This window comes from Hypanus sabinus, chromosome 16, assembly GCF_030144855.1.
Source record: "Hypanus sabinus isolate sHypSab1 chromosome 16, sHypSab1.hap1, whole genome shotgun sequence".
Classification (NCBI taxonomy): domain Eukaryota; kingdom Metazoa; phylum Chordata; class Chondrichthyes; order Myliobatiformes; family Dasyatidae; genus Hypanus; species Hypanus sabinus.
In genome coordinates this window covers 25,617,264-25,632,726 of record NC_082721.1, presented here as the reverse complement: position 1 = coordinate 25,632,726, position 15,463 = coordinate 25,617,264, and the positions used below count along the sequence as shown (strand labels likewise).

The window sequence follows — 15,463 nt, the reverse complement described above, 5'->3', positions numbered from 1 at the left end:
AGATGTGTGAAGCAAACTTTTGCATAGGGAATGGTAGGTGCTGGGAAATAGTTGGCGAGGGTGGTGTTAGAAGCAAATATGTTAGCATTTAAGAGGCATTTGATGGGCTGAAGGGTCTTTCTGTACTATACTTTGTTCTACCATGATGGGTTGTGAATACCAGGAAGTGCGATGGTGATATTCAGAAGTTTATTGTTTGTGCTTCATACTTTGTATATCTTGTTTGTTTTGGAACTATTGCCATAATGTTTGAGATTTCAATTCTCAGTTCACTGGAAGTGCTGCATCTGAAAAGGACGAGAGTAAAATGATCGATGAAGACGATGGATCTAAACACTCGCAAAGCAAGAAGCGTTTGCGAACAACGCTGCTGCCTCAAGTGCCTCCTCCACTCAAGGTAAGCTATACATGTATTTACAGTTAGAGAACTATTGTTCATCGCCATCCTGATGATTGTAGTTGGGGGCCCAAAATTTGTGTCTCATTGTCTTGAGCTAATCAATTTGTGGGATATTAATTACACCACAGTACAGTCAGGCAGATAGAGGACAGGTCTGTGCTTAGCCCACTTCTCTGCTCTCTATATACACATAACTGTGTGGCTAGGCATAGCTCAAATACCATCTATAAGTTTGCTGACGATACAACCATTGTTGGTAGAATCTTAGGTGGTGACGCGAGGGCGTACAGGAGTGAGATATGCCAACTAGTGGAGTGTAGTGGTGCTGCATAACAATCTGGCACTCAATGCCAGAAAGATGAAAGAGCAGATTGTGGACTTTGGGAAGGGTAAGACGAAGGAACACATATCAATCCTCATAGAGGGATCAGAAGTAAATAGAGTGAGCAGCTTCAAGTTCCTGTGTGTCAAGATCTCTGAGGATCTAACCTGGTTCCAGCATATCAATGTAGTTATAAAGAAGGTAAGACAGCGGCTTTACTTTTCCTGGAGTCAGAAGAGATTTGGCATGTCAACAGATACACTCAAAACCTTCTATAAATTTACCATGGAGAGCATTCTGACAGGCTGCATCACTGTCTGGTATGGAGGGCCTACTGTGCAGGACCAAAAGTAGCTGAAGAGGGTTGTAAATCTAGTTAGCTCCATCTTGGGCACTAGCTTGGAAAGTACCCAGGACATCTTCAAGGAGCGGTGTCTCAGAAAGGTAGCGTCTATTATTAAGGACCTCCAGGCACCTAGGGCATTTCCTTTTCTCACTTACCATCAGGTAGGAGGTACAGAAGTCTAAAGGCACACACTCAGCGATTCATGAACAGTTTCTTCCCCTCTGCCTTCTGATTCCGATTCCTAAATGGACATTGAACCCTTGGACACTACCTCACATTTTTTAATACACCGTGCCTTGCTCAAGGACACACACACAGCCTCAGCCAAGGCTCGAACTAGTGACCTTCAGATCACTAGATGAATGCCTTAACCACTTGGCCACGCGCCAACTTGGTCACTAGTTTGAGCCTTGGCTGAGGCTGCGCGTTTGTGTCCTTGAGCAAGGCACTTAACCACACATCGCTCTGCGACGACACCAGTGCCAAGCTGCATGGGTCCTAATGTCCTTCCCTTGGACAACGTCGGTGGTGTGGAGAGGGGAGTCTTGCAGCTTGGGCAACTGCTGGTCTTCCATCAAAAAAAAAACCTTGCCCAGGCTTGCGTCCTGGAAACTTTCCAAGGTACAAATCCACGGTCTATTGAGACTAACGGAGGCCTACAATATACTGTCTTTGTTTCTTGCATATTTTTAAAATCTATTCAATATACATATACTATAATTGATTTTACTTGTTTAGTTATTATTTTTTTTCTCCTATATTATGTATTGCATTGAACTGCTGCAATTTCACATCACATGCCAGAGATAATAAACCTGATTCTGAGGTTAGATAGAGGAAATCTTCTATACTGCCCATCAGGCAGTCACTACAGACAGACAGACATACTTTATTGATCCCGAGGGAAATCGGGTTTGGTTACAGTTGTACCAACCAAGAATAGTGTAGAAATATAGCAATATAAAACCATAAATAGGGATTGACCCCTAGACAAAGAATAAGTTAGTTCTACATGGGGTATAATAGCAAAGCATTAAGTGATTGGATCAGCAGTTGGAGTAGTTGAGAATTAATTGAAAAAATTAGTGTGAATTCCTTCATTGCAGCTAGTGTATTTAAATTCAAGTAATTAAATAAATCTGGTGCCTAGGATTAAGGAGAATCCCAAGCATTTCATACATGTATTAGGCACAAGAAGGTAGCAAGAAAGGAGGAGGGAATTTGCAAGGTCTTTAATGCGTATTTGAGATTGGCATTCACCAAGGAGAATGGCATGGGTAATAGTGATATCAGGAAGGTTTATGTTGATATTCTAGGGCTTGACAATATGAAGTGGGGGGGGGGGAATGGGGATGGGTATCTTGAAAAAGATCGAGGTGGATAACTCTCCAGGGCTTGGTGATATTTATCCCAGGATGGTGGAAAGCAAGAGAGGTGATTACTGGCATCTTAACAGAGATTGATATCTCCTCTTGCGTGTGATGCTTGCTAAATCCTCTTTAGCCACACATGAGGTGGCAGAAGCCATTGCGTTTACTCTTTATGAAGAGCAATAAATATAAACCAGGGAGTTAGAGGCCTATGAGCCTTGCATCAGTGGTAGGGAGCTATTGAAGAAGATTCTTAGGGATAGGATATATTTGCACAAGGAAAAGCTTTGACTTATTAGGGACAGTCAGCGTGGCTTTGTGTAGAGGAGGTCATGTCTTACAAACTTGATTAAGGAAGTGATAAAGAAGATTGATGGGGCCAGGTCGATGGATTTGGAAAGTATGGGCTTTAGTAAAGCATTTGACCAAGTCACTTGTGGTAGGCTGATCCAGATGATTAATTCACATGGAATCCATGTTGGTAAATTGGACTGGTTCTAGAAGACAGAGGAAAATCTGTGATTGGTGGTGTTCTACAAGAATCAGAGCCAGGACTTTTTGTAATTGTTGTAATATATTGTTTGTTTGTAATATATAATACTGATTTTGATGAAAATGTACGTAGTGGTCTGACAACACAGAAATTGGTGGCGTTGTGGATAGTGAGAATAATTGTCAGAGGATACAACAGGTTATCAGTTGGAAACCTGAACAGAGAAATGGCAGGTGGAACGTGTTACATTTTGGATTGCTAAATGCAAGAGGGTACATTAAATGGCAGGAACATTAGGAGCAGAGAAACACAGATGGCTCCTGGGGTGTGAGTCCTTAACTTCCTAAAAATACAATGTAAGTGGATAGGGTGGAAAAGAAGTTGTACCTCATGCTTGCCTTCATCAGTTGAGACATTGAACTAAAAGCTGGTAAATCTTGCTGCGGCCACATTTAGAGTTCTGGTTCCTATACTATAGGTTCTAGAAAGAGTACTGAAAAGGTTCATCAGGATGTTGCTAGGGTTTGGGTATTTTAGTTATAAGGAGATAACTTTTTTTGTCTTGTTTTTTCTGGCGCTTTGGAGGATAACGGACAACCTGATAGAAGTATATTAATGAGAGGTATAGCGTTATTAGATTCTGTTCTCTATGGTGGGAAGAGGTTAAGTTTAAGGTGATCAAAGGAAAGTTTAAAAGAATTTTGCAAGGCAATTTTTTTACACACTGTAATAGATGCCTGGGATGCACTTCCAGGGGAGATACAAGAAGCAGGTACCTTAGTAACATTTGAGGCATTGAGCCTGAACACGAACAGGCAGGGAATAGAGGCAAATTAGATTCATTTGGCATATTTGTGATGTAGACTTGAGGGTTGATAGGCCTGTTCCTGTGATACAAACTTCTGTTTTTTTTTAAAAAAGATTACAGTTTTGTAGCCATTAAGTTATTGTGATTGTTCTAAAAACATATCAGGTTCAATATCTTTTGGGAAGGAAATCCTCATCTGGTACATATGTGATACCAGAGCCACCAGTTTAGTTGACTTTTGATCAGCTCCTCAATTCTGAAACAAAAAGAGGTAGACTCTTAAATGCCTTCTAAAGTGGCTGATCAGTTATTCCATTATCAGAGCAAGAATAAAGCCAGGGGGTTCACTTGGCATCAACTTCAGTACTGAATCAATATGGCAAAGTTGCTCCCAGCCAAGGCACTCTTGCAAAGTTCACTTCACAAGCGTCTGAGGATCGGTGTCAAAATTGAGAGATTTATTTATTTATATTTAGAGGTATAGTGTGGAATAGTCCTTTTGAGCTGCACTACTTGCAACTCCAAATTTAACACTAACCTAATCATGGGACAATTTAAAATGACCCATTAACCTACCCAGTCCATCTTTCGACTGTGGAAGGAAACCAGAAGACCTGGGGGGAAAAAAAACCCAGACATTCCACAGAGACTCCTTAGAGGATGCCGGGACTTAACTCTGAACTTTGATGCCACACACAGTAATAGCTTAGCACATACAGCTGCACTATTGTGGTGCCCACTGACTAGTGGAGCAAAAACCTGACAATTGAACTCTCAAATCCTGCTTTCCAGACAATGGACGAGACTCCCATCACTATCCCTCGACAGACCCACTGGAGGTGTTGGAATGGTAGTGGAGAATTCCAAACATTCGTAATCATTTGGTTGTATGTTTTAGGTAGTTAGTTACTTTATTCTAAGATTAGTTCTAGGCATTATGACTCGGGGGGAAAAACATTCTCATAGAACCTAAATGCACCAAGTTTGTGGACTACTTTAATGTGGATAATCCAGGTGTTTCTGATTTTGATTTGGTCGTAATGTTTCCATTTGATCTGTTGAGTAAGCTCTCCAAGTGCTGTCGTTCATTGCTTAGTTTGAGAGTTTGAGGTTATTTAATATTCTGATGATTGTCTCAACACTCCATCATTATTGAAATGTTTTTCAGAAAAAGCTGAAGTTGTCGAGTGTGAAGGACCGGTCGTTGGCTTCTGCGGGCAAACATGGGACCTTGCGAGAGTTCAGCTTCTTTGACAGAGTGAGTCTGCTAAATTCATGAGTGCATTTGATGGTATTCTGAATTATTTATTTAAAGTGCGATCAGGAATAAGAGACCAAGAATATTCAGCACTTCTTAAAAGTGGTGGGAAATGTTGAGGATGCTCTTATAAGAGGGTACCCTCTGAATTCTGGAGCTTATTAATAGAGGAGGGGTTGCTGAACTGTTACAAAACCAAGGTTAGATTTTAACTGAAACATTGTCTGCAGTTCTGGTTAGTACACTTTACAGTCATATTATATTGTGGCAATTGCTACAGGAGATTTATTAAAATGTTAGAAGGGCTGGAAAAGTTGAGTTATGCAGCAGGAATAGAGGAACTGAAGACGTTTTTGGTTATTGAAAAGAGTTTGAGAAGGTTTAATAAATTCCATTAACTTTTTCATAAAATGGGAGCAAACTTACCAATGGCCAAAAATAAATCTGAATTGATCAACTTAATTACATATTCATTGAAAAACAGTGAAATGTGTTGTTTGTGTTAACAGCCAGCATGCCTAAAGATATGCTGGGGGTAGCCCGTAATGTCATCACATATTTGAGCGCTGATATTGAATGCCCACAGTCTTCCACAGAACAACACTAGCAACAACAGAAAAAAGAAGCAAGATAGCAACAGCAAAAAACCAGCCCCTTTCCATCTGTTCTGTTACCTCCCTCCCTCTCTCACGTACATAGAATGGCTTCCAACCCCAGGACAACTCCAAGCCTTCAATCCCTGTCGCTGATTCTCACACTCATAGATATAAGGCCTTCTATTTTGGATTTCACTCCTTGGCTTGTTGATCATGGGTTTGACCTTTAGGCCTCGACTTCCAGGCTTGTACAGGCCTCTGACTGCAGTGACCTGGGTTCTCGAGACTCCTTCATGCCTCTGACTGCAGTGACCTGGGCTCTCATGACTCCTTCGGAACTCTACCTTTTGTCTACAACCTTGAGGCTTCCACCTGTAGACACAATGTGCTCTGGATTTCGGCTTTGACTTTCAGACTTCGCCAGATTTGACCTTCGGGCCTCAACTTGCATACTTTCAGACTGACATGGACCTCTGACCCAGGACTGGTCATTGACCTGGGGAACACTGGGCTCCTCATCGCCTATGACTCAACCTCCTGGATCACTGACGGTTGACTGTGGAGTCCACTGACCTAGATTCAACTCCCGCCTAGACTCTTCATCTACTACTCCTCACCTCTAACTCCCCCTCAGCTCTGTACCCAAATCCTAACTTGACCTACTCCCCAAGAACATCCCGATAAGCCTAGGTGAAACTAGGTCTGAGCCGCAACATCAACGGACAGTGCAGCTTGACAGGAAGTTGACAGCTCCCGAAGAAGTGCATCAAAGTTATTAGGGGACACAAGGGGGGAAATGATGGAAGCTGTAGTAGCTCTGGCATAGGTATGGTGTTGGAGGTTTCACAGATTCACAATTGAAACCCACTGGTGAGGTTGCTCAGCAGGACAGAAGCACCTAATGTGAGCAGCTTCACTCTGCACATGACATTTATCCTGTAGCCACAAATACAGTTCAAGTTATGTGTAGGTAACATTTCAGATTAGAAATTTTGAATTATTTGCACCAATAAAGCCTTTTAGCAATGCTCAACTCTCAGTAGTAGATTGTTTCAGGGTGCCTTTGTCTTTGGTAGAGCAAGCTCCCCTTTTAACTTTTCATTCCCGTTTAGTGTTGCAATCCTTGAGCTGTATTCTGGATCTGATTATATGTGGTGCCATGCTGTCAGGATTTCCTGGCACATTGTCGCCTCTCTCTGACAAAAAATTGCAACAAGCCAGCTGATTAATTTAATGGTTGTTGCCATGACAGCAAACAAGCATGATGCATTTGCAAACAATATGTAAACATGGCATCTGTGGACATTTCTAGAATAGACCTCCCTCAAATATTAAGTGTTTATTGTTTGAAGAATATAAATGGATAAATGATAATGGCAGGTTAATTGGTATATTGAGTGAAGAGATTATTGGGGAATATTCTGTGACACATCATAAAGGGCAGTGGAAACCGATTCAATAAAAACTTAAAATAAGAAGTTGGAATATTTAAAGCTGAAAGTAGAGTAGTGATAGAGACTAGTTTGAATATATCTTTTACAGAGCAAGCACAGGCATGATGACCTGAAAGGCAGCCTCCTATTCTACGAGGTTTCTTCTTTTCAGTTGTGTTGTGCTATCTAGTAGATTTTGGGTACCAACATCTGGATGCTGTTCATCAACTATAGCTCAGCATTCAATACCATCATTCCCACAATCCTGATCGAGAAATTCAAGAACCTGAGCCTCTGTACTTCCTTCTGCAATTGATTCCTTGTCTTCCTTACCGGGAGACCACAATCTGCGGATTTGTGATAATATATCCTCCTCGCTGACGATCGACACTGGCACACCTCAGGGATGTGTGGCTGAGCAGAGCTCAAATACCATCTGTAAATTTGCTGATGATACAACCATTATTGGTAGAATCTCAGATGGTGACGAGAGAGCGTACAGGAGCGAGATATGTCAACTAGTGGAGTGGTATTACAGCAACAAACCTGGCACTCAATGTCAGTAAGACAGAAGAGCTGATTGTGGACTTCAGGAAGAGTAAGACGCAGGAACACATACCAATCCTCATCGAGGGATCAGAAGTGGAGAGAGGGAACAGTTTCAAGTTCCTGGGTGTCAAGACTTTTGAGGACCTAACCTGGTCCCAATACATCGACATAGCTATAACGTAGGCAAGACAGCATCTGTACTTCGTTAGGAGTTTGAAGAGATTTGGCATGTCAACAAATACACTCAAAAACTTCTAAAGATGTACCGTGGAGAGCATTCTGACAGGCTGCATCACGGTCTTGTATGGAGGGGCTACTGCACAGGACTGAAAGAAACTGCAGAGGGTTGTAAATCTAGTCAGCTCCATCTTGGGCACTAGCCTACAAAGTACTTGGGACATCTTCAAGGAGTGGTGTCTCAGAAAGGCAGCATCCATTATTAAGGACCTCCAGCACCCAGGGCATGCCCTTTTCTCACTGTTATCATCAGGTAGGAGATACAGAAGCCTGAAGGCACACACTCAGCAATTCAGGAACAGCTTCTACCCCTCTGCCTTTTGATTCCTAAATGACATTGAACCCGTGAACATTATGTCACTTTTTTAATATATATTTCTGTTTTTGCATGATTTTTAATCTTTTCAATATACATATACTGTAATTGATTTACTTTATTTTGTTCTTCTATATTATGTATTGCATTGAACTGCTGCTGCTAAGTTGACAAATTTCACGACACAAGCCGGTGAGAATAAACCTGATTCTGAGTAGTATTTTTGCCTTGAGTGCCTCTATTTATGGCTCAGCAAAACACCTCTGCACTGAGCAGTACTGAGACATCTCCTCAGGAAGTTTGCACTTTGCTCCTTAAAGTAGCTTTAAACTTAACCTGACGTCTGTTTCAGTTAAATGCAGAGTGTTCCACGTGCAATGATGCTGATTGATGAGTGTGTGACTCGTTGGCCCTCCCCACCATTGAGCACATCTACGTGGAACTCTGTCGCAGGAAATCAGCATCCATCAAGGACCCCTACTATCCAGCTCATGTTCTCTTCTCACTACTGCCATCAGAAAGGAGGTACAGAAGCCTCAGGTCCCACGCCACCAGGTTCAGGAACAGTTACTGTCCCTCAGCCATCAGTTTTCTCAACCAAATTCACTCACCTCAACACTGAGCTGATTCTACATCGTATGGACTCATTTTCCAAGACTCTGCAACTCATGTTCTCACTAATATGTATTGCTTATGTATCTATTAGTTTTTTTGGTATTTGCACACAGTTCGTTTTTTGCACATTGGTTGTTCATCTTTGTGTGCAGCTTTTCACTGATTCTTTTGTGTTCCTTTTTTATTTACTGAGAATGCCCACAAGAAAATGAATCTCTAGGTAGCCTTTCGTGGCACGTATGTACTTTGATAGTAAACTTACTTTGCACTTTGGTTACTTCCACCCATTCCCACCCCAGGTCCGCAGGATTCTAAAGAGCCAGGAAGTGTATGAAAATTTCTTGCGCTGCATCGCCCTATTCAACCAGGAGGTGGTGTCTGGCTCTGAGCTCCTTCAGTTGGTCACCCCATTCCTGGGGTAAGTTCATTCATCTTAACCACTCATTGAAGGTTAGAAGTTGTGAACATTAATTCTCAGTGTTTGACTCACTTTCTTCTGAGTTTTGCAAAACACACTCATGCTTTCTCGTTCTGCCATTCCTCTCAGTTTCTGTGGTTTCCTGTTAAAAGATATTTTTAAAGAATGTATCTTAAGTGAATTCATTTGCAAGCTACTTCAACTAAGATGGTAGCAGTATTTTAAATCCCTTATCGCATACCAGTGTGAGGTTAGACAGATAAAGGAGCTAGAAATGAGTTGGGCACTGTGCACAAAATACAGAAGGAGCTCGGCAGGCCAAGCAGCATCTGTGGAAAAAAGTACAGCTGATATTTCGGGCCGACACCCTTTGGCAGGACTGTCTTGGCCCGAAAAGTTGACTGTACTTTTTTCCATAGATGCTGCATGGCCTGCTGAGTTCTTCCAGTATTTTGTGTGTGTTGCTTGGATTTCCAGCATTTGCAGATTTTCTCTTGTTTGAGAAATGAGTTGGCTTTAACTTGTACTAATCAACAGTTTTTAGTTATTGAGTCATAAAGCACTACTGCACAGAAAGGCATTTTGGCCCATCTAGTCCATGCTGAACTGTTTATTCTGCATCATCCTATCCTGAACTACCTTGATCGCAGCCCTCCATACCCCTCCCATCCATGCACTTACCCAATCTTCTCTTAAATGTCGCAAAGAAAACCCACATCCACAACTTTTACTAACATGGTGTCTACATCCTGAAAAAGACTAAATAAAAAAGGCCCTTTTCAAGGATTTCGTTTTGTAAGAGGAGAATTTGGGGTTTAACTCTGCAGTTGGTTGCTTGATTGTGTATGAAAGGGCAAACTTCCTTCTGCGGATGGATAAGGATGATTTTCCCACTTTTTCTGTAAACTTTTTCAATGTACATGTTTTTGCCACTCCCCTCCCCCCATCCTCTCCACTCTGAAAGCAGGAAGTTCCCAGAGCTTTTTGCTCGTTTCAAATCGTTCTTGGGCCAGAAGGAGCTCTCACTCACCCAGCCTTTGCAGAGAGATCGGCCAGTGGATGGGATTGCCCGGGAGATTGACTACGCATCTTGTAAGAGGTTGGGCTCCAGTTACAGAGCTCTGCCTAAAACCTACCAGCAACCGAAGTGCAGTGGGCGGACTGCAGTCTGCAAGGAGGTATGAGCAGTTCCAGAGAAGGGTACAAGTGGGGTGACATCAAAGTATCAGAACTTGAAGTACTTCAAATAAGTGAGACCTGCAGCTGATGGGTGTGAGGGGCACCATAGGAGGGCATTCTTGTAATATCTTCACTTTTGGATACATTTTTGAAAAGTGGGTGCATTGTTAGTCATATCCAGAGGTTTGGGATGTTGATGTGGTAACAAGACTTTGAATCTGATTTGAGACTTAAAAAAATTAATCAAGTAAACAAGGTAGCTTCGGTGATGGTGACGTTGAAAGTACAATCAAATGGGACGAAAACTTTGATCCTCACCCAACCTAACCTGCTTCAGTCCTATCCTGGACAATTTAGTTTATTCTTAACTATCCTCTAAAGTGGCTTAACAAGCTGTTTACTTCAAGAACCACAATTAGGAATGAACTGTATAGCTTTACAAGCAATATTCACATCCCATGAACCAATAAGTAATGAAAACTCAATTTTGCTTTGGTTTACCATGATTTTGCTCTTCACTTTCTCACCCCCCCCCCCCCCCCCCCCCGACCATTCTCTGTATTTGATTCCTTCAGGGAAGGTGTTGCTTGGGCCAGTTTGACCTTCCAGTTTTGATGTTGAAGTTCTCCTTTGTATCACTTTGAAACCCAGCATCTTTCACTTCCCTTAACACTTAAGTTCTTAATGCCTAGAAGCATTGCATTTCTGTTTACTTCAACAATTACTGTTAAGAGTTTCTACTGTCAGCGAACTCTGCGTTATGATAATTGGTGAATTAAACTGAAATGTGATGATTCTGGGCATTAAGAACTTAAGTTTCAATTACTTGCATTAGAATCCTCTGTATCAAAATCTGAATTCCTGAGCTGGTAGCTCCCTCCATCTTAAACAGGAGTCTGTTATGAACGTGGACATAGAACAATGCTTACTGCACAGGTAGCTCAGGTCCATTTGCTTACTCCCCCTTCCCTGTCCCTGCCCTCTAATCTCCCCATCCAAGCATATGCTGCTCCTTCACATTCCCTGCTGTGCAAGGGTAATATCCAGTGTAAATGGTTCTGAAAAAGTGGCTTTCGAGATTGCAGAGGCATAAGTCATGATCTTTCGAGAATCACCGGATTCTGGCATGGTGCTGGAGGATTGGAAAGTTACAAAAGTTACTGCACAGTTCAAGAAGGGAGAGAGGCAGAAGAAAGGAAATTATAAGCCAGTTAGTTTGACCTCAGTGATTGGGAAGATATTGGAGTCGACTGTTAAGGATCTGGTTGTTTTGCTGAAGTCAGCATGGTTTCTTAAAGGGAAGGTCTTGCCTGACAAAACTTGGAATTCCTTGAAGAAATAACAAGCAGGATGGATAAAGGAGAATCAGTGGATATTGTATACTTGGATTTTCAGAAGGCCTTTGACAAGGTGCCACACATGAAGCTGCTTAACAAGTTAAATGTCCTAGGGAAGATACCTGCATGGATAGAGGATTGGCTGGGGCAAAAGTGGGAATAAAGGGAACCTTTTCTGATTGACTGCCAGTGACTAGTTGTGTTCCATAGGGGTCTGTTTGGGGGCTGCTTCTTTTTACATTATGTCAATGATTCGGGTAACAGAATTGGTGGCTTTGTGGCCAGCTTTGTGGACAATATGCAGATAGGTGGAGTAAGTGGCAGGGCAGATAGTGTGAGGAACCAGAGAGGCTACGGAAGAATGTTGACAGATTAAGAGAATGAGCAAAGAAGTGGCAGATAGAATAGAGGGTTGGGAAGTGTATGGTCATGCACTTTGGTAGAAGAAATAAAAGCATAGGCTATTTTCTAAATGGTGAGAAAATACAAAAATCTGAAATGAAAAGGGAATCGGAGGTCCTCAGACTGGATTCTACAATGGTTAATTTGCAGGTTACATCGGTGGTGAAGAAGGCAAATGCAATATCAACATTCATTTCAAGAGGACTAGAATATAAAATCAAGGGTGAGGCTTTATAAGAAACTGGTGAGGCCTCACTCAGAGTATTTGTGAGCAGTTTTAGGCTCCTCGTTTAAGGAAGCATGTGTTGACATTGGAGAGGGTTGATAGAAGGTTCATGAAAATTATTCCGGGATTGAAAGGCTTATCATATGAAGAGCGTTTGATAGTTCTGGGCCTGTACTCACTGGAATTCAGAAGAATGAGGGGGGGCTGTCATTGAAACACATTGAAGGTTGAAGGGCTTCAATAGATTGGATGTGAAGGGGATGTTTCCTATGATGGGAGAGTCTTAAGACAGAGGACATAGTCTCAGAATAGAGAGGCATCCTTTTAGAACATAGTTAAGGGATTTCTTTAGCCAAAGAGTGGTGAATCTGTGGAATTCTCTGCCACGGATAGCTGTGGAAGCCAAGTCATTGGGTATATTTAAGCCAGAGCTTGATAGGTTCTTGATTAGTTAGGGTATGAAGAGATATGGGGAGAAGGCAGGAGAATGGAGTTAAGAGGGAAATGGATCAGCCAAGATGAAATGGTGGAGTAGACTTGATGGGCCAAATGGCCTAATTCTGCTCTTTTATCTTCTAGTCTTAAAGCACTACTTGCTTTGAACACTGGAATTCTTAATCCTCACTTCAGATTTGCAGCTACAGTCTAATATTGTATCATTTGTGAACCCACTCTTTCCCAGAGTCCCTCTGATTAACTGCTTACATTTCTTCCGGATTAGGTTCTCAATGATACTTGGGTCTCATTCCCGTCTTGGTCAGAAGATTCCACCTTTGTCAGCTCGAAGAAAACTCCTTATGAGGAGCAGCTTCATCGTTGTGAGGATGAGAGATTTGAGGTACTGTCACTATTTTGATAAGTGGAACCTGCTGTAAATCTTTGAAAATCGGCTCAAGATCAGGGACTGAAGTTAAGGCCCGTCTTGGCACTTTACCAGGTCTCGTCCTTGTCTTTTTTGGCACCCAATCTCAGACTGGGGAAAGGAGTTGACCTGGCCCTGAGGTTGGGATGGGTCTTGGCAAATGGTAAAGAGCTGATCAATGTTTAGGTTTGGGGTAAGATATTATTAGCCTGGAAATTGCTTGGAATTTGAGAGAAAGCTGCTTTCAATATTAGTGTAGAATTGGGTTTGAAGAGGATGGGTTGTCAAGGATACTGAAGTTATAATATTTGCTTTGGATTTTTCTTGACAAATAGCTTGATGTTGTCCTGGAAACCAACCTTGCCACAATCCGTGTGCTTGAGAGTGTGCAGAAGAAACTAACCCGGATGTCCCCAGAAGATCAGGAGAAATACCACCTGGATAATTGTCTGGGAGGAACATCGGAGGTTATCCATCGCAGAGCCATCTATCGTATCTATGGTGATAAAGCACCAGAAATAATCGATGGACTGAAGAAAAATCCAGCAACAGCTGTACCTGTGGTGCTGAAACGGTAAGATTTAATAAATGGGATATGCTACCTTTGTTCCAAGCCATTGGGTATGCTAAAGGTAACTTGGCAGGAGTTGGTTTGTTGAGGAGGGAAATTCATGAGGAAATGATTTAAGCAAAGTTTGGTGTACAGAGTGGTGGGGGGGGGGGCAGAAAGGAGATCAGGAATATACATTTAGAGACGTTCATCTGCTGTGTTGGTGCTTGTGGTCTGTATATCTTTTGGGTGCAGATTCTTTGGCTGTTCCACACCTTCAAAAGCACACTGTCCTTGCCCAGTCTTGTACCACAAACTTAAGCCTGCAAATGAAGGTCTGAGGGTGTATTACAGATTTGAAAATTCTATTAAGTTTATACTGTTACAGGTTGAAAGCCAAGGAAGAAGAATGGCGGGAGGCACAGCAAGGCTTTAACAAGATCTGGCGGGAGCAGTATGAGAAATCGTACTTGAAATCACTGGATCATCAGGGAGTCAACTTCAAACAGAATGACACTAAGGCACTGCGCTCTAAGAGTCTGCTGAATGAGATTGAAAGTGTTTACGATGAGGTAACATAATGTCACCCAAACAAAAATTCTACTTACCTGCTCCAAGACCAACCCTTGTAAATAGTGCCAGTGGAGGCATATAAAAGCTTTTCTTTAAAATGTTTCCAATTAATGTACTGGTGGTTAACCTCTTTGTTAGGACAGAATCCCAGAAGCAATCCCTAATGAAACCTGGCACTAATAAAACAAAATGCTTGCTAAGAGTTTGTTTTTTTTAAAAAAGTTTTGTGCTGCATTCTTACCTCAAGCTGTTCTGACCAGGGAACACGGCTAAGTGGCAACAAAGTTCATTTGCAATAAAAATTTAGGATGGAGTCAAATTTGCCCATTAATATCTTGTTTAAATGTCATCTAGACCAGATTAAAGTCAGTAAGGTTCAGGTCTGATTTGGGCACCTAATCTGGTTCAATTCAATCATCGACTCTAAAACAGGTTCTGGTCACACAATCCCAATCTGTTATCTGGAATTTGGTCATTTCCAAGTGATAAACTGAATTTGACAGATTATCAGCCACTGTTTTTGTCTGAGAATTAACCCTTTCTCTTCTCTTGTGATGTAGCGACAAGAGCAGAATTCTGAAGAAGGTTGCCCAGGCATCACAGGGCCCCACCTGATGTTCGTGTATGAGGATAAGCAAATCATGGAGGATGCTGCGTCCCTCATCATTTACCATGTGAAACGACAGCCCACCATTCAGAAGGAGGACAAGGATCACATCAAACGTATCATCTATCATTTTGTGCCAGACTTGTTCTTTTCTCCGCGTGGGGAACTAAGTGAGTCAGAGGATTCAACGGACGAAGAGATGGAAAGTGATCAACGGCACAGTCAGCGCAATAATGCGGATACGGGGCAGAAAGGAGTGGCTTCTCCGGAGAGCAGCCTGGCTGAGGAGCGGGTGGACCTACGCGACCAGGTAGCCGAATATCAAAAGAGCTTGGACGATGTCTACAACCTCTTCTTCGTGAACAACAACTGGTACTTTTTCCTGCGGCTCCATCAAATCCTGTGCTACCGGCTACTGCGTATATACAGGCAAGCGGAGAAACAGCTTTTGGAGTATCAGATGGAGAAGGAGAAGGAGAAACAATTGCAGGAGGGAAGGAAAGAGAAAGCAAGCGATCCTGCCGTGGAGCTACGACTGAAACAGCAAAGTATGATTTAGTTCCTCA

The 15,463-nt window shown here is 42.2% G+C and overlaps 1 protein-coding gene and 1 long non-coding RNA gene across 6 annotated transcripts in view; one reads left to right on the top strand and one right to left on the bottom strand.

Annotated features, from left to right (window-relative positions):
- sin3b (SIN3 transcription regulator family member B) overlaps positions 1-15,463 on the top strand; it is a 52,137-nt gene that overhangs the window by 19,833 nt on the left and 16,841 nt on the right. For all 4 annotated transcript variants that reach the window (XM_059991339.1, XM_059991338.1, XM_059991341.1 and 1 more), the window contains exons 7-14: positions 269-397; positions 4,908-4,997; positions 9,043-9,161; positions 10,129-10,339; positions 13,027-13,143; positions 13,503-13,741; positions 14,106-14,289; positions 14,851-15,445. In XM_059991339.1, coding sequence (XP_059847322.1) covers positions 269-397; positions 4,908-4,997; positions 9,043-9,161; positions 10,129-10,339; positions 13,027-13,143; positions 13,503-13,741; positions 14,106-14,289; positions 14,851-15,445 — 1,684 coding nt within the window. The remainder of the gene's footprint in view (positions 1-268; positions 398-4,907; positions 4,998-9,042; positions 9,162-10,128; positions 10,340-13,026; positions 13,144-13,502; positions 13,742-14,105; positions 14,290-14,850; positions 15,446-15,463) is intronic.
- Positions 1-15,463, bottom strand: part of LOC132406116 (uncharacterized) — a 33,204-nt gene that overhangs the window by 16,583 nt on the left and 1,158 nt on the right. The window contains exons 2-3 of one of the 2 annotated variants that reach the window (XR_009516065.1): positions 13,527-13,663; positions 9,234-9,303 (exon numbers count right to left, since the gene is read on the bottom strand). This is a non-coding gene — a long non-coding RNA (uncharacterized LOC132406116). Of the gene's footprint in view, positions 1-9,165; positions 9,304-13,526; positions 13,664-15,463 lie in introns of those variants that run through there. The other variant, XR_009516064.1, reaches the window with a different exon arrangement.